The sequence below is a fragment of the Chroicocephalus ridibundus genome, chromosome 7 (genome assembly GCF_963924245.1).
Source record: "Chroicocephalus ridibundus chromosome 7, bChrRid1.1, whole genome shotgun sequence".
NCBI classification, from domain to species: domain Eukaryota; kingdom Metazoa; phylum Chordata; class Aves; order Charadriiformes; family Laridae; genus Chroicocephalus; species Chroicocephalus ridibundus.
Genome location: NC_086290.1, coordinates 58,130,978 through 58,149,748, shown reverse-complemented (window position 1 = coordinate 58,149,748; position 18,771 = coordinate 58,130,978). Strand labels below are relative to the sequence as shown.

At 51.4% G+C, this 18,771-nt stretch overlaps 1 protein-coding gene across 6 annotated transcripts in view; it reads left to right on the top strand.

The window, feature by feature from the left end:
• The window catches only part of CAMKK1 (calcium/calmodulin dependent protein kinase kinase 1), a 107,213-nt gene extending 90,474 nt beyond the window's left edge, over window positions 1-16,739 (top strand). For all 6 annotated transcript variants that reach the window (XM_063340939.1, XM_063340938.1, XM_063340942.1 and 3 more), the window contains 3 exons: window positions 1,247-1,375; window positions 2,445-2,548; window positions 10,183-16,739. In XM_063340939.1, the coding sequence (XP_063197009.1) occupies window positions 1,247-1,375; window positions 2,445-2,548; window positions 10,183-10,255 (306 nt within the window). In that variant the 3' untranslated portion in view covers window positions 10,256-16,739. The remainder of the gene's footprint in view (window positions 1-1,246; window positions 1,376-2,444; window positions 2,549-10,182) is intronic.
• The last annotated feature ends 2,032 nt before the right edge of the window (window positions 16,740-18,771 follow it).

The following is an 18,771-nucleotide window of genomic DNA, read 5'->3' as shown; positions in this document are numbered from 1 at the left end:
TTCCTTACTTGCAAGATAAAATACTGACGTGGCTGCAAACATTCTTCTGTTGGTGAGCTTCATGCTGCTTCTTGTATGTGATCATTTATAGTTGATAAATCTTTGATGTCAACATTGAAGATAAACATGGCAAAAGCTGCAAAGAGGGGTAAAATTATATAAGGGGCTTAGGCTGGACAAATATCTTAACTGCTCTGACCAGCTGGGTTTGGAATTGCTGTTTGCCATCAAAATAAATCAAGCAAATCATTTCGTGTAAGGAACACTGAACATATGTCGAGGTAGTCCTCTCCCTAGCTGAAATGTTTGCAGTTCCCAGGTAGACTGTAGAGTTTAGTGCACCAGCTTCACTTAAGGCTGGACGTGGCGATCAGCCTTTGAAAAGAGTTACTGTGGGCACAAGCAATGATCTCTGGAAAACGCAACTGAAGTGCCGTAGAGCAGCACATTGCTAAGCCTTTGGAAAACACTCTGGACACCTGCGTCCAGCTCACTGGAATGGCGGGAGGCAGGAGCATCCATCCCAATTAAACCCCTCATCCTGGAGGGTGAGGCAGGCCTTTCTAGCACCACCGCTGGAGGATGCTCTCTCTGACAGGCGAGATGTCCAGCCCTGGGTGTGGGTAGCAGAGACCCTCACCCCATCCTGCCGTCAGCTCCGCTCCACAGCAGCAACAGGGAGGGATGGTGGGAAACTGCCTCCTCTTTCCTTTGTGTGGGTGTGGAGATGTTTACCTGGTGTCCAGGTGGCAGTGTGTGTTATTTCACTATTTATGTAGGCAGGAGGCCGTTCAAGTAGCACGAGGCCTCAATATTCAGGTCTGAGTATTAAGCACCGAAACCCTTGTTTGTGCAGATGTATAAGTGCTCTTGATTCTCCCAGGCAGCGAGCACGGGTAACCCTAGATTAAATGTGTACATATTAGAGAAAAAGATGAAAAGGCTGGATAACCCAGATTTTCAAAGCATTTCAAACTTGATTCAGAGGATGCTGGGTTCCTCCAAGATGCTGGTTGGTGGCAGTGGGTGTGACAGCACTGGGCATTAGGGGGTGCCATTTGGCCAGCCACCAGATTGCAGTGATTTCCAAGGGTTAAGATGCATTGGCTCGAAATGGAAAGTGGATCAGCCCTGACAGCTTACCCCCGTCATCAGTCCCGTGCCCCCATTTCCCCCTCACTGCTGATGTCGTAGCGCCCTGCTGTAGAAGGGAGAGCTACAGCTGTCGGTGTGCCTCCCCATGCAGGTGCATCCGTGGCTAACGAAGGGTGGCGAGGAGTCCCTGCCGCTGGAGGAAGAGCACTGTACTGTGGTGGAGGTGACAGAGGAGGAGGTGAAGAACTCAGTGAAGACGATTCCAAGTTTGCCAGCTGTGGTATGTATAAACCACAACCGCATCCTCTGCATGGGTCAAGAGCGTGATGCTTTGCTGAAGCTTTCAGCTGGTGAAGGAGGTTTGGAGAGGGTACACGTGTGCTCCTGGCATGAGAAACTTGGCCTTTCAACCCAGTGTGAGCTCTCTGTGTCTCTGAGCACTGCAGCAGCCGGGCTCTGCAGGGCCGGGCTGTGTGAGCAGTCCTCTTCGTATCTGGCTGCTCCCATAAGAGCTGCAGGCTCGCACCCTCAGAGTGTCTGGTGTCAGACATCCCAGAACACCAGAAACATCCAAAGTGTGGTTTGTTTCAGTAATCGAGAGGTTGCAAGACACCTTGTTTGGATCCTCAGAATGTCCCAGTATTAGACACCACACTCTGGAGGTGACCTGGCCAGAGAAGTAGAGACATGTGCCAGTGGTGTCTGTAGCTGGCACTTGCCTGCCAGCCTTGGGGGACCACGAGCGGGTGTTCAGGGCACTCTCGGCAGTTTGTGTGTAGGCAGATGGAGGTCTGCTCTAGGCAGTAACTATGATGCAGATGCCTTTGGGGCTTCCTCGTGCTGGCGAGAGGGGTGCTGAGCACAGCAAGGAACCATTTTCAAAGCTCTTTGTGGTGTGATGTTAATATAGACGCTTGCCCCAACAGACAGCTGGGGGAGTGAAAACCATCCTTTCCCCTGACAGCAGGGCCGTTGCCTTTGCACCCGCAGGAGCTGGCGGCACTTTCTGCACAGTGCCTACCTGTGAGGGTGGCCCAGGAGAGCTCTGGTGCCCCTTTCTCACTGCCTTGGACCACCATAAGTGGCAGGCAGCGGTCAGCAGCTTCTGCTTCGCCTCTTGCTAACAGTGATGTGCATCCAGGGATCTGAGCTCACTGCCTGAGGGAATGGCATTGTCACTGCCTGGAAGTCAGATAGACGTGCTGTGGGTTCCTTTAGTTCGTGCTCTAGCTGTAAGGCTGTTAAATGTCTGTTGAATTATTAAAGAAGCTGCTGTTAGACTCCTTTGAACTAGCTTCAAGGAGTCAGTCAGTCCTGCTGTTTCACTGGTCTGTTTTTCTTCCTCAAAGATCCTAGTGAAGGCCATGCTAAGAAAACGCTCCTTTGGAAATCCGTTCGAGGCTCAGACGAGGAGGGAGGAGAGGTCCATGTCTGCTCCGGGGAACTTGCTGATGTACGTATTTACAGCCTTGCCTGGCTCTGCTGTGCGTGCAGAGTAAAGGTATGTGGGGAGGATGGAGGAAGCAGTTTGCAAATCTTTTCTGTAGCATTTAAGGACAGAACTCCCTCTTAAATCAAACACTGAAGATAAAATCTACCTCAGATCCTCTAGGATTAAAATACAATGCATTAAAGCAGCCTAAAAACTCTTTTTTGTAGATGCAGTTCTCTCTGTAAGAGGGGTTTGGCCTAAACACATGTAAGGTGCTGAACTTGGGGCTCACCTTTAACCTGTTAGTTTATACTATGCTGTGATCAAAGACTCATTAGAGATTGGTGATCTAAAATAAGTTTAATTAGAGTGTAGTCTAGACACGTATTGGAGGGTTTAATTCTTCTTTCCTTTGTATGGACAACAGAAAAGGTGCCAGATGAGCAGTTTTGCATGTTTTATAAACTCAAAATCAGATGATGTGGTTGGTTTGTGGTCTGGGGCCCAGGGCTGGGCAGAGACACGTGGGCAGACAGTGGAGAACGCTTTGACTTTGCTTTTTCGTTGAGTATTTTTTCACACTGCCAGTTATGAAATAGCAGAACACACTGCAACAGGATATTTCGGAGGCTGAATTTAAATGGCTATGTCAGGATTAAAACGGGAATAGATAAATTAATGACTATTGGATTCATCAACAACTTTTAAACACAACGGTCTGGATGTACAGAGGTGGGGGCAAGATTCCTCTGTCCTTCACTTGATTCTTGCTCTTTCTGCCTCATTTTTGTTACTGATCCCTTTCAGAGTCAGGATTCTGGGCCATCACTCCGGTAGGTAACAGCTGAACAGTTAGCCTGACCTGGGACAGTTATTTTCATGTTCTTACCCCACAGGATCTTGTATGGCTATGGCTCACAACAATGCTGCGTTGTCCCAAAATGCTCGTTTTCCACCCCAAATCCCAGTAGCACGCCTAGCAGACTCCCATGAGGGGGTGCTAAGAGTCTCACTGCACATAGAGGAGCCTGTCTCACGGATGCGTGGGGATTTAAGGGCTCAGCTCAATTAAGGATGCTGATGCTTTAGGGCCCAACTGTATCAGAGACTTCAGTAAAGGCTTAGCCTTTGAGTCCAGAACCAGATGATGTTAGACAGCAGTTCAACAGCTACACAGCCCACGACTGAGTGCTGCTGTAGGGACATGTCTGAAGAGCTCCTTTGCCAGCTTAGCGCAAGGGATTTGTCCTCCTTTGTTTCCCTTGGCTCATTGCCTTCCAAATTGGTTATTGCTAATTTGACACACGTCCGTGCCCACATCTTCGCTATCATTCCTGGCCGCTGCATTGCATTGCTCTGAGATGGGAGAACTTTTACTAAGTTTGAAGAAAAGTGTATTGTAAGCTTCCTGCTGTCCGGGACAGCTAATTCGGAGCAAGGCGAGATTTCTTCGTTTCAAGCTCTGCCTGAATTGATATTTCAAGGTGGTGTGCTGTTCTAGAACCTTCAGCTTGTTGTCAAGAGGGACCTTGTTGCCTTCTGCCTTCATTTGAGATGCTTGAAAGCCCATGCCACTAACTAACCAACTGGTGGGAAAACTTCTTGACCCAGACGCTGTGGCTGGTTCCTGCCTGGAGCAAGGTGCTTTATTATCTCCTCAGAATAAGTCAAGTTCATTTTGAAGTTTCTGATTAGCCCCATTATCAATGTCTAATCTTTTTAAAAATCTCTGTAGGCCTTCAAGATGAGCTGTAAGGCTCCACTTTTATTTGTCTCCTTTCTCAAGTTGCTAGTCAAATTCTTCTCAGCTTATACAAAACCCCAGCATCTTTCCCCGTCTCTACTCACTTCAGTCCCATGTCTGCATTCAGGCCTCTCGAACACAACTAAAAGGTTTTTGAAAACTCTGTATAACTTCCACTGTTGTGCTGCTGTGTCCAGTGCCCTTGGTTTACAAAAACGTGTTAGGCCAGGGATGGAGCTGCGGCCACGCTGGGCTGGCCTCTGAATAAGCACTTAGAAATGTCCAAAAAGAACGTGAATGGTCTTTGACCGTGCCAGTTCTCCACTGCACAAACCCCTGCACTTAATTTCTCAGTCTCATGCCATCAGTGCCAATTCTTGACAGTAACAGTTGATTTTATCTTAAATTAATTCATGCACAACTGGAGCTTTGAGAACCCATCTCAAAACACTTCTCTTTAAAAGAAAGACATTGCCTAGGTCTCTTAATTAAACACTACAGCAGGTATGGGGTGGTTTTAAGGAGTCTGGGTTGTTATTTCAGACTGAAAAATGCTATACTGGTTGAATCTACTGAAACTTGCTTTAAATTTAAATAGATTTGTTGAATCTAATGCATTGATTTCAAGTGAACCGGGCCTAAATGGGAATGTTCATTGCTCAGTGAGTTATCTCTTGATTACAGTGTTATTTCCACAGGCGCAAACAGAGCTAGGCGCTAAGCCCATCCAGTTCTTAATTCATAGCGGGTTGTTCTGTAGTAAAACCAGCCTTAATACACACATAAAATATAACATCAGTGCAAATATTATGAATAGTGCTGTGTTAGTTAAAATAAGTTTTGAGTGGGTCTGGATGACTATAAATTTCTAGGGCCTAGCAGGAACAGATAACATTGCTGTAGCAAAAGGCTCTGCAGAGTTCCTGCATGTCAGGCATCGCTTCCACCCCCGCAGCTGGACGGAGCACCCCAGAAATGGGACTTGCCAGAAAGGCAGTGCCCGCAGCCATCGCCGCGTTCTGGCCGCACTGCTGTGTGGTTGCCCACAAGGAACCGAGAAAAAAACGAGCCACTGGCCAAGTTCCCAAGCTCTCCACCGCAGAGCTTCTCCTTCCCAGTGGAAGGAGTGTCTTTAGAGAGAGGGAATATTGCTCTTGTAATATTGCATCTCCTCCCAGTTATAGGTAGAAAATAACTTGTTGTGTTTCTACATAAGTGGGAAAAAAAAAGGCAATTGGAAAACTCCAGTTTCACATTCAATTTGGCTAATTAGGCTGCGTGTGGAATGGCCAGAGCTCCGCTCACTGCTGCTTCACGCACCTTACATCTGTGCCCATGCTGAGAATACATTTTGCAGGAAATCCTCTGATGCCTAATTGATGGTCCTTAAAATGGATCTGAAAAACAGGACGAGAAAGGAGCCAGTTTAACAGCTCACTCTTTGGGACTGGGAGAGGGGGAAAGTATAAATCATGTAGTGTGGTTTGGTTTTTTTTTTTACTGTCTGCCTGCATTACCTGTACACAGTGTGCTGGGCTCTGTTCTTGGAAATGCTTCATGCAGAAGTCTTTGCGACAGCAGGAGGTCTTTCGTGTTTGCCGCAGCCTTTGTTCCTTTGGAGGACACCATTAAGACACCAGTGATTTGAAATAGTTCTTAAATTAGTACTGGGAGGAGAAAGGGCTTCTTTAGCACTCCTTAGACCAGGAAGATGCAAATCCTCTCCTGGGCATTAGTTATTGCTTTATTTAGTAGCATTGAAAAGTTTAAAAGGCAGCTATTAAAATGGCAGGAGCATTCACCAGATAAAGGGAACTAAAATGAAGATTCCCCCATTTAGCAGTTCTTGTTTTGCAACGGTCTGCACACCTAGAAGCCGTGCGAGCACTGCTGGCTGTCACGTCACCCCGTGTCCGGGCAGCACCGGATCCTGCCTTTCATGCAGGAGCTCCCAGAAGATGCCGGGATTCACGGAGCCTTGCAGATCCTGCAGACCACGGCCAGGTTCGTGGCTGCAGACGCAACTGATCGTTTCTAATTTTTCCAGTTGCAGAGTAATTTTTAAATCTAGCTGTTTAGCGTTCCCAGATAAGTTCTGGGTTTGTTAGCAGAGTTTGCTACACTATTTCTGCCTGCTCCAGATTTCTCCTAATTGAGTCAGCACTGGTTTCACCACGTTTTATTACTCTCATTTATTGCAACTACTACCTATCAAATTAATTGCTGTGTTTTGACAGACCCAATTTACTTTCCCATTATGGCTGCTATTACTATCGATGAGATGCGGTTGTCAGCTCCTGTATGGGGGATCAGTCTGTAGATAGGAAGCCTGCCCTGCTCCCAGCCTTCCCAAAAAGAGAGCGAAAGAGCCGTCACTGCCCTTAGGGCCATACTGTCCATGTCAGCTAGGCACGAGCGAGGCAGGAGGGAGAGGGAGGTGAAAAAGTGGCTGACCCAGGTCTCCAAGCAGAAACAGCTTCTCCCAAAGCAGCAGAGCCTCTAGGGGCTTTGTGCTGAGAAAGTCCAGGGCCCAGTGCAGTAGGGCTGCTCAAAATCAGGCTGCAGGGATCCCCGTGGGGCAGCTGGGTTTACAGCATCATCTTTGACAAGCGAATGCCTGCGGACTGGGTTTTAATTTGCCGGGCGTCTACAATGAAGTTGCCCCCTTGGCCTCTGCCAAAAGCCACACCAATTTTCACTGCAAAGAGAGAACTGTGTGTCTCGTGGGAAGAGCCGTGTCCCACGGTGCAGGTAGGTATCCTCACAGTCCGCCTAAGGACCCAGGCACTGGCTGGTGCAGGATTTTCCCCTGGCAAAGACCCACCCTCAGCTGGACCCTCCATTGATGGCCCCGTGCTCGTGTGGCTCTGCCCATGCTTGCACAGCCGCTGCACGCCCCATTGCTCGCGGTGGTGATGCCATGACCCTGATGGGACACAAAACCCCCAGAGGTGCCAAGTGACATGGCCCAGGAAAGCCCAGCTGCACATCAGCAGGAGCGGGGGCTGGAGTGGGTTTGTACCAGTGCTACCAGTGCCCGGCGGCGTCTGCCCTTCCAGCTGCAAGTGAACGTGACTGCTGTTCCATCCTCCATTTCACTCTGCTTGTTGGGTACAGAAATACAAGCTCCTTCGCCTGCTGCCATCATCGTCATGATCACTTTCTTCCTTTGTCTCATTGTTTTGCTCTCAGGGACAGGCTCCTCTTAAACACATCTGTATACTTGCATCCGTCTTTAAGGTAATTCAGTGTTTGTGTTTCCCCTGGGCGCTGTGTAAATGCGTGTCCTCTCCTCAGCCTGCGTGATTTGTGTGGTAGTGAGAGCATTTGGCTCCATCCTTCCTCCTGTAGGAGCAGTTTTGCTGTAGTAATTCTGTGTGTGTGACACTAATGTTTGTTTATACTTTTAAAATTATTATTATCTGTGGTTCTTTGGCATTTCAGCCTTTTTTGGGGGGAGGGAAAGGGTTGAAAAAAGCCAGTTGGGTTTTAGCAGGAACAGCTGCGTAGCCCTACGTTTGCAGAGGAAGAACAACAGAATTTGGGAAAGGCTGAGGCTGGACTTTGGAATTTGGGCTCAGGTTTAATACTTAGTGGTTATGCAAAGGAAATAGAGCCAGAGCCTTCTCTGGTCCGGCTGCTCCACCGTTCCTCTGCGCCTCTGCCTCTGATGCCGTGCTGGGAGGGCTCTGGGATGACCAAAATCATCTCCTCTGTGTGACCGACCACCCCAGTTCAGCCAGGACTTCATTAAAACTGTGGTTTGTCTGACCAGTTGCACAGACCCTTCTAGGAAACGGTCCAATTAATTCTGTTAAATTACAAAATAACATTCAATGCAAACCGTGACAAACTGCTTACAGACCTCTCGCTGTGAAGTCCCAGGAGCTCGTGCTTGGGCAGGACTCAGCCTCCACCCCCGCCTGGGAGATCTGGTCTGGGGTGAGAGGCTGGGAATAACCACACGCCTCTAAATCCCTTTGGGAGCAGCGCCATGGCTCTGGAGACTCTGGCTGGCCTGGTTTACTGCACCAAGACGAACGGATGAGCCAGAGCCTGGATGAGCCGGAGCCTGTGCTCCCAGTGAGGAAGGACTTGCAGAGATTCTCCAAAAATAGTCAGGAGAAGGCAGGCGGAGGAGGATGGGGACTGACGTGGTGCTGTCAGTGGCAGCTGGTGCCGCTGCCTGCTGCTACATTTTTCATAGAGAACTTCCTCGTCAGGAACGGCCCTTTGTCTTTCAGGATGTATTTCAGGAGCAAGTGCACAGCCTGGACACGGCTGGTTTGCCTGTGTCCGCAGCAGAGGAAGGGGACGCCACCAGACTAGACAAGGGCAGGTTATTGGTATTAAATGGGGGCTCAGTGAAGGAATTAAGCACTTCCCAGGAGTGAGTGTGTGTATGTGCTGTCACTCAGCTCTTCGTAGGTTGTCCCGCTCCATCCCTGTCCCGTGCTGCCTGTGTGTCGGAGGGAAGTGCTGTGAGGTTTGCTCCTTGCTGGGCATGGAACACGGTGTAAATACTCAATGGCTGTGAGCTTCCTGCAGACGCCGCTGTTAACAGCGACATGGTCTCTTGGGTAACTGTGCAGGTCAGGCTTCGCTTGCCTGGGGTTTAAAAAACGTAGCAGAAACACAGTCTTATTTCTTCAAAAGAGTTATTTAATGGAGATTCACGTCCAGCCTCAGGCCTCGCAGCACGAGCCCTGGCTCCCGTGCAGAGTGCTGGTGCCTTGATCTCAGCTGCCGTACGTGTAACCCGGGTGTAGCCGATAGCACCGTGCCCGGCTGGCAGGTCAGCCCGCGCTGTGTTGCACCTCTCCCGTTCGGAGAGGCAGAGGCTGCTCGGGGAGCATGGAGCGCAGCCAGGGCATGGAGCAGGCTCGGCAGGACACGCCAGGGAGCTGCGCTGTGCCGGGGAGAGGAGCCTCTGCTCCTGCATGGCGTGATAAATCATTTGGAGAGGGTGATGACAGGCACTGAAGATGGGGCTGTTCCTCAGCTTCCCCCCCCCCCCCCCAAGGAAATGGTCCATGCTCCGGGTTCAAGGTCAGGTTTATTGAGGGCTTTGCTGAAGCAGAGAGAAAAGGGAACATGATTTTGATCTTTTCTGGTTTCTTTCAAAAATTGGCACAATCCTATGTGTACTTCCAGTGTCTTTCCCAACGCCCAAGCGCATGCTGGCTCCCTGCTGGCAGAGGTAGATGTCCTGTCCCATCCCACCACAGCAAAGCTCAAGCCTTCTACGTAGGGAGGCACTGAAAATTAAAAGTGGGGGAACAGGCTCGAAGTTATCGTGGGGTACGTACAGTGCAAGTAAATTACTTTGGCTGTGTTTTAGGGACTGCTGCTCTCTTGTGCTGAGTGATTTTTGGGGACCAAACTCACAGAAACTGAAATCAGACAGCTGCAGCGTAGGGAAAACTGGGTTCTGGTAGAAGCATTCAAATTTATGGCAGAGCTTTGGAGAAGCAGTTATGGTATCAAGCCATCACTCTGATCTTTTTAAAAAAAAAAATCAGATTAAAGAAAAGCAAACCAGAACTCCCCAGATAGAAACCAGATAATTTGGAAACACTGCTGATGGTCTGCAAGACTTCCTCCAAGAACCAGATACCTCCTCGTGGTGCTGCAGGCGGGAGAAGGGCCCTGGGGAAGCGCAAAGCTCAGTCCTCGGGGCACGGGGACCAAGCAAGTGTACAGGCACAAGCTGTGCAGCACTGCAGCGCATCGGCTGGGCTGCGGCGGAGCTGTGTGTGTGGTACCAGCACAACAGGCTGGTTCTTTGCTATGCTCCCTTAATATTGACGTTGTTGTGACCTGTGCCGCCCGTTGGAAAGAAACACCCCCTGCTTCATTTGTTGCATTGCTATGTGCCTATAATCTCTTTATTTCCTTGCCATTCCCGTAGAAAACAAGGGAGCAGAGAAGGAGGCAGGGACCCGGAGCTGCCTGACGTGTGTGAAGACGAAGCTACGTCCTGAAGCTGCCTGGCTGTCGCAGGCTGGTCGCTCACGTGCCGCTGCTGTTGTACCCATCGTGGTGTTGTCTAGCACACATCTGCCCTCATCGCCAAGTCTGGGGCCCGCAAAGTGAAGAAAAAAAAAAAAAAAAAACAACCCCCAAACACCAGAACCCCAAAACAGACCAACCCAGAAAATGAGAAAGGAGGAACAGAGCAGCAATAAGAGAAGAGCGAGTCCGGGGGCTGGCTCGGCCTCGTGGGCGGCTGCGTTCCTCGTGCGAGGTGTCCGTGCGCTCCTCCGTGTGTGCCTTGCTCTCCACTTGTGCTTCACGTGTGGGCTTTGTAGTTGGGTGTCTTGGCCGATGAATGTGGTTTTATTTGTAACGCAGCAAACCGAACGTTGTCTCATGGGTCGTTCGCCCCGGAGACCTTTTCCTTGCTTTTTTGCATTCTCTATTTCAAGCATCGGGGGCCGGGGGGGGCAGAATTTACATCAGAGCCAGGTCTTTTGTCAGAGGGGACCTGTTTTATTTAATGCACAGGAAAAGCACTTCTGTCTACCAGGACACATCCTGCTCCCATTGGAGTTGGCATCAAAATTTCTATGGAAATCGGTTAAATGAGGGTGAGACCTTCCTTTTGGAGTGAGCGCTGTCACTCTCTATGCCTGCCTTTCTTTTTCCCTTCTCTTCTTATCCCCCAGTTTTGCACAGCGTAAATCCTGCCAGCGTCGATGGCTTTAGTCAGGGCAGCGTTGTAAAATAGAACTACGCGATATTCTCTGTGAGGTGCGATGAGCCTTTGAACGTCGTGGAGATCTGGAGCGCTGGGATCTGGTGTTACATGGAAAGGCTTTAGTGCACCAAGTCTGCTCTTCCCGAAGAGCTGGGACTGCAGCCCGTCCCGTGCGCACGGACCTGCCTCTCAAAGGTGAAAAGAAGTGGCAGGTTTGGGGTTTATTTTATTTAAGCGTCATTTCCTTTCCCACTCATTTCTTAGTTCCTTTAAAACTATGTACCTGATGCTTTTAAACTTTAATTTCCTGATAAATGACCCAAACTGGGAGAACTCCTCAAGATGGAAGTTGTTGGTGGAGTGTTTCTAGACTGAGGAAAGCTACAGAACACAAATGAGATCAAAACTTGATCTGTTGGGTTTTTTTAAGGCTTTCATTTTTCATTTTACTTTAAGACTGTAATTCTTATGCATGTGCTGATGCTGCTATTTTATCCATAGATTGCTTCTAAACTCAGTATTAGAAGCTTCATCTCTGCCGTTTGACAACAGGTGAGGGATTGCACTTAAAAGGGCAAATGCAGCTATTTCAGTAGCTGTTGACTATATGGACTGTGTTTAATCAGGAATTTTACTCTTGCATTCAGAGAGTAAAGACCAGTGATATCAATCTGTCAAAATACGTGTCAATATTTTCTCTTGAGCTTTATGGGGTCTGAACACCCCCCTGGGAAGCCAATGGGATTGGATTCTTATTTTATAGTCCTTAAATAAAGGACACGATTAAATTTGGTTCCTACATAATCATCTTACTGTCTTTTTTTAGGTTAATCTTGAGGGCTTGGGACTTTGTTCCCTAATTTGTAGTGCGAGGGGATATGTGTATGAGGATTGTTGGTAGTTACTGGTGTTCCTGTTCTGTTTGCTGCACTCTGGTTTGGTGCTTCCCAACGTTTTCCTTGACTGGGCTTTGCTGCCCGTGCCTTCTGCTCCCCATCTCCAGTCTGCCGCTTCCCATGTTGGTCTTCAGCCACCTTGGTGTGACGCCCAGAAGCAGTCGCCAGCTTGGGCTCTGCCCCGTATCTCGCCTGTAAATATTGGCAAAATGGGAAGTAGTATTGCAGCTGATGTATTTTTTAATTTTTAAAGCGGGCAAAGGGATTGTACCCTGTAAAGGTTCCTGCTCTGGGCCTGCGCTCTGCATCGCTCGCATCCAGGTGGTGAATGCTGCCCGCATCCGCGCGTCTGCCTGCACCAGCTGTGTGCTCAGCACCCTCCGAGGGCCTGTGCTGCAGCTTCGGCCGCCCACCACCATACATCCCGTGGGCCGATGTGCTCCAGCATGTGCTCGGACCCTGCTGCCTTGTAATGAAGACTGAGGCACCCGGTGAAAGGGAGTGAAATGGAGTTGGGGACTTGGCGAGGCTGAGGGCGCGGAGGGGGCTCTGCGAACACGGGAGGAGGGACCGGCCAGGAGCAACTTCTGCCTGTGGAGGGGACAGTCTCTGGATGCAAACAGGTCTGGGCTGGGGACAAAGCGCTGGGGTGCCACCGGGTCCTGCGGCGCACCGGGGGCCAAGCTGAGCAGCCCCAGGGAAACGGAGCAAACTAACTGCCCGCTGGCTTGTGGAAAAATGGGCTCTGGTGTCCCTGGGGCTGGCCGTAGTGGAGCTCTGCTGCGGCAGGGCCGGGCTGCTGGCAGCGGGCAGGACGGCTCTGGTGCCAGGTGAGCCCCTGGCCTGCACAGAGGGATGGTCTCGGGACAAGGACGCATCTCGGAAAGCCACCTTACCCATGGGGAGCAAAAGGAGTACTGGTAATCCCTATCCCCATGGCGCTTCTGAGCTCTAAGCAATACTTGGGTGGTGCTCAAAGAGCTTTAAGGCTTCAGACGTGGGGTTATTTATTGTATTTTTCACATGTGGTAAGAGTAATTCAGGGATGGAGAGATGCTTTGCTAATCCAGGCGGTTGTTTGGGTTATTCTGGTAATGCCCAAGGGCTTGGGAGCTAGCGGGGCAAGGCTGCAGGGAAGCTGCTCTCAGCCTCAATTAATGCGACCAAACAAATGATCATTTACGAATTAGCTCTATGTCATGTTCCTTTAGTGATAGCTGGAGTGTCGCTTCAGTTTTGGAAGGGAATGGGAGAAATGGGTGTGTGTTATAATTATCCCAAAATCTACTTTGAAAAAATCGCCCTTTCTGCTGAAAGAAAACCTTCTGGAGATGTTCCCATAGGTCCAGGGAGCAACCAGCGTTGCACAGCTGAGCTTTGGGGGTACCCTGTTTCCCCAGCAAATCTGCCAGCCTTGTGGGTCTCTCCTTTACACCTCCAGAAACCATCTGTGTTGCGTTGCAGACAGCAGCCTGAAAACGTGCATGAAATGAAATGAAAAAGGTGCACTCACAGCAAGAGGAACACTCAGATTTATGCGAAGGCTTGGTAGGACTCCTGCAAAAATATGCTCTACTTCTCATGTAGCTGAAACGAAATCCTTGCTTGTCTTTATGTGCACGTTAGGGCAGCTCGGAGCAACGCTGGTTCTGCTCTGAAGAAAGGAGGAGATGAAGGAGATAGTATTTATTTCAAAATGAACATCTTTGGCAAGGCAGCCCTTTTATCCCTTCAAGAAAGTCTCTCTCTTTAGCTGGATGGGTAAACACTTGTCTCGCTTCTCTCCCTGAACGCGGGGATGGGGTTTGGCACGGCAGGGCTCCTCCGAGCAGCGAGAAGAGCTGGCGTCGCTGTGCTCCGATGCTTTTCTATTGCTTTGTATTCTTCCTCTCCGAATCCTCGCTTGTCTGTGCTATTCCTGGGGCACCAGCATCCTCTGAAGAGAGATACTGGGATGCTCTGAACTGCGCTCGCAGGGCTCTGCATCCCGGGAGGGCTCCTCTTTCCCCACCGCCTGATCCGTGGTGGGCTCTGGTCAGCTTTGCTTGGCTTTTCCAGCTTGGGAACGGGCTCAGATTGAGAGACCTTGAAGGAAACTTCTCTTCTGGGGAAATCACACATCTTTTTGATCTCCAGGAGGTAAATTTCGCTCTGTCTTGCTCAATTAATACCTAAGTGATGCTAAGTAGAAATCCTGGTTCAGTCTCTCCTGACTGGCACAAAGGAATACTGCAGGGAATGTGTTTAACCCTTTGGGCGGGAAGGCGTCACTAGGAATGGCACACTTGCAAATAAATAATGAGGTTTTCAACCTTTAATGATGGATCAAAGCCCGCGAATGGATGCGTGGAGAGCCACCCCCGGCACTTACAAAGCCCTTCCCCAGCTGTGCCGGTGCAGGGGCTCTGCGTCGGGTGGTGGTTCCCAGCGAGGTCTGGGTGAGGAACGGGAGCGTGGGCAGCCGTGGTGTGGCCATCACCGGGAGCCCCCGCCCCCAAGAGAAGCTAAATCTCCTGCAGCACTAAGGGTGACTGGGCTGGGATTATTTTTTTTGTTATTGTTTTTTCAGTGCCTTGAGAGACAAGAAACAAGCTGCACAGCAACAGACTGGGCTTTCGGAAAGATCAAGTGCCACAAATGTCTTTGACATGTTTTCTTTATCATCATTTTGAGGGTGGATAAGTCAGGTCTGTCGCGATGGCAGCAGTTATGTATCTTGTTCGTGTCCTGTCTGGGGACAACACCTCCTGTCTGGATGGCGCTTCCCTTTTTGCATCTTGCAGGTTAGAGAAATCTTTGCGTTTCGGAGCAGAAAGTGTCCCTGGCGATTTGTGCCGAGGGAGCGGCGCGGTTGGGTTGTGGGTTTGCAGGGCCAGGGGCTGGAGCCCGCTTTGGGCCCCAGCTCAGGCTGCTGCCCTGCCCCACTGCAGAGAGAGGCCGTGGGGCTGGGATGGAAAATGGGGCAGTTCTAGGTGTCTTCTCCTTGCGCATCCCCTGCCATACGCCATGGGGGACACCCGATGAGTACGGGGTCTCTGGCCAGCCCAGCACGCTCCTGCCGCCGTGCCCGGTTCTGTGCGTGCCTGTCCCCTTCGGCAGGGCTTCACCTCCCCTGCTCCGTGCCGGAATCGGGCTCCCAAAGCCAGGAAAATGGTGCAAAACCTGCTGAGGCTAAATACGCCCCCAGCTCCTCGCAGCGTGGCGTTGCTAACCCCAGCTGCCTTGTTTGGGGGTGCTAGGGAGCGTGGGTTGACAAATGCTGCCCTGGAAAATATTCCCGGGGAATAAAAGGGGGAAGGTGGAAGCAGCCGGTGGCCAGGCAGCGTCGGGGTTGGTCCTGGGGAACCCGATTCCGTGTACGGACGCAGCCGAAGGGAGCCTGGCCGGGGGACGGCATAGCTGCTCCTCGCAAAACGACTTGCAGCCCAGTGAAACAACTCCCAGGATGGGCTTTAATTCCCTTATTTATTGCCAGACTCGCAGGGGGAGGCTGGTGGGAGGAATTTCATGTTCCTCCAGCACAGCTCCTTCTCCTGAAGCCGTCAGCAGCGCTGAAGGGGGTTTCTTCTCTGTTTCCGCGGTGTGTGGCTGGGAGAGCTTGTTTGCTCTCTCCTCTTGGTGCTTTTCCTCTTGCATCTTGCCCAAGAAAACCAGGAGCTTCATCCCACCAGCCACAGGCCCCGGCTCTCTCTAAGGCTCCCGGCTGCCCTCGCTCGTGCTGAGCCCCTCATCCCCCCCGGCTGCAGCGAGCGACGTCCCGTAGCTGCTGCTTTGGGCTTTCGTACCCCCAACAGCAGGGTCGGGGGTGTGAGCGGCTGTTGTGGGATCACAAGTTATCCTTTGACGGCGCAGCTCACGCGAGAGGCTCACAGCAAAGGCAGCGAGGGTTGGTATCTCTGGGCAGCCTGGCTGTGCCTGGCAAAAAGCTCATTTACGGTCTTGGATGCCTTCATGGGTGACATCCAGGCGCGGAGCCCACGCCTTCAGTGCTCAGCTGGCCGCTCAGGTGGTTGTTCTGCTACAATAAAAGATGGTCCTTCTTCAGGACGGGTGATCTCGCCCGTGTCGGACGGGGATGGCAGGAAAGGCTCCTTTTGCCCGCAGGGATCTCGATAAACGTGAAAACTTTTCCAGAGGAAGGAGGAGTGTGCTGAGTGCTGGGGGTCCTGCTGCGAGCGTGAGAAAGCCGGCTGTCCGGCAGGAATACTGCCGATCGGCAGGCAGATGGTGAGGTTTTGTGTATCTCTAACTTCATTTGGGTACCAAACTTCTCCGCTTTACCGGGGCACAGTGACAGTGGTGTTTGCTGAGCAAAGCAGCGAAGGGGGTTTCTTTTCCGGCCCTCCCAACCTGGATTATCCTGGATTATCCCGCGACCCTGTCGCTCTGAATGCAGCCTCCCGTGGGACCAGGGAAGGAAAGGAGCTCAAAGCTGGTCACTGCCGGGCACCTTCCCTTCCCTGGAGGGAAGCCATGGCCGCGCGCAGTCGCTGCCAGCGGATGGCCAGGCCCTCGGTCAGTAACCACAAGCCATCAGTCAAAGTGTTCCCAAAAAAAAAAAAAAAAAAAAAAAAATAGTGTAAATTCAAGACAAAAATAAATCGCAACTTTGGGGGATATAATTTGGATCCTCTGTGCCGTAATTCTGCTGCTGTTTCTGGTTTATAGGCCTGTTCTGTTGTTATTGAAGTCTCATGTTACACTTGATGTTAAATATGTGCTCTGCTATAACTCAAGCATGATGTATATGCACTCAGTTCTGTAACGGCACGTGGCCGTTACACTGTAAATATGTACCATGAATAGAGATGCTATTTTTTTGCATGCTTTTGTACTCTAGAACTGAAGAGAAAATGACAATAAAGTCCACAGAAATGACACGTGGCGTAAGTGCGGTTCCTGACGTGGTGCTTGCTGCTGGCTCTCGCCTGCTCTCTGCTGTTCCAGCCCTCGCCGTGCTTTTACGGCAGCAGAGAGGGGCTTATGGGGCTTCCACCTCCCCTCCTCCCTGTCCTTGCCTGCCGGGCTTGGCCCTGGGCGAGGAGGCTCGGGACCCGTCGTGCTGCGGCACCACATCGCCAGCCATCGCAGCCTCCGGCTGTAACGTGACCTGTGACGGTGTCTTGCCTTAATTGCATTTGCTTCCGAAGAAACATGCAATTTCCTTTGAAAAGGAGGGGTTGGGCTGGGCTAGAGCCAGCTCTGCGCGGCTGCCGAAACCACAGCAAAGCCCGGGCTCGTCTGGTGCCGCTGGGCAGGGCTGGTCCCGCGGGGCTCCGAGGACCTTCCTCCAGGCAAGGCACACGGAGGCACCGCGCTCTTCTTCTTCTTATAATACCAAAAAAATGGGGGGGGAAAGGTGAAGGTGATATCTCATCACCTGTCATTAATGTTCTGCCCAAACAGACACATAATGGGCCCAATAACCGCTAACGCTGAACACACCCCTTAGTTCGGGGGTATAGAAATGGCTCGCGCGCTCCGAGCCCGAATGCAAAAGGACCCGAGGTACGAGCCGTGAACTGGCTCCGGGGCCCTGTCTGTTCACGAAGGTGCCCTGGGCTTTGTTCTCCCGACGCCTTCACGGCCCATTCCTGAGCACCCCGATGGGCTGCCCGGGAGGAACCGAGTCCCCCCCGAATGCTGGTGTCCCCTCAAACAGCCCATCGCGGGGGGGTTCAGTACGGGTTCCCTTTGGTTAAACAAACCAGGCGCAGCTTCGCCTTCCCATGAGCCGGTTCGTTTGGCTTTGCAGGCGGGGGACAGAAATGGGGACACCAAAACCTGTCCAGGTCTCCCAGGCGGGTCCAGGTCCTCAGCTGTGCCCAGAGAGTAGAAGGAAATGGAAAAAGGAGAAACTTGGATGTTTTTGTATCCTGAGGCGTGTTTTTCCAGTGGAGCGGGGCTGTTTGCTGTTGTGTTGTCGGGAGGGGAGGCGCTGAGGGGTGAACACTCAGTTTTGCCGGATGACCCATGTTGTTTCTAGGTGGGCTTTGCCATTTTCTCTGCTTTGGTGGAGTCTCCAAGCGTGGGCGTAGCTTGGGAAATCCCTGGCCTCCCGTTGCTCCCGCCCCGAAGAGAGCAGGAGCCCCCATCGTGCCCTGAGCTGGTTGTTGTCGTCTGATGGGAAACTTCATCCCGGCACAAAAATGTCCCGTCTGAGCCCATCCTCGCCTCTCCCCCAACAGCTGCCGGATGATAACGTGGCGTGGCCGTGCTCCACGCTGGCACGTTATGGCTTCATCTTCCCGTCCTGCTTGAAGCAGCAGCAGCCCACCGCGCACCGAGGTGATGATGAGTGTTTCCCAGCAAACCGCACCAAGACAAAAAACCTGCTATTTATTTTGCAAGCACTGAGCAAAAAGCACTTTGTGGCCCCGTTCCTTGTAAGGAAGGAGATAGTGGTCACCGTCTTCTAGGTGCAGCCCCGTTTAAAACAGAGCGGGGTTTTGCTTGAATGTTATAAGCCACGCAGCTTTGTCTCACCTGGGGGTGTTTATCCCTAAAAAGCCCAGTCTCCGCATTTTCGTGACGGGAAGGACCCCCTCCGGGGTGGTGATGAGGATGGAGGGCTGCGGCTCTCCCAAAAGCAGGGCAGAAATGGCCAGGGCTTGGCACTGCGAGGGGCGCGGGGGGACGACCCCCATCGCCAGCTCAAGGCAGCCGCTGAAGATGACTTTAAACTTTTTTTTCCTCCTTTTTTTTCCCCCCCTAGTTGAGTTTCCTGACTTGTTTCTGGCGCTCCAACACCACATTAGTGACCAAAGAGACGAACCCTGCTTTGGGTTCGATCCCCACCGGCCGAGCCTGAGCGGGGACGGACGGTGCCGCGTTGCTTCGTGCCACGGGAGAAGTGATTTGTGCGGTAAGCTCAGAAAAACATGCCCAGATGTGCCCCAGTGCC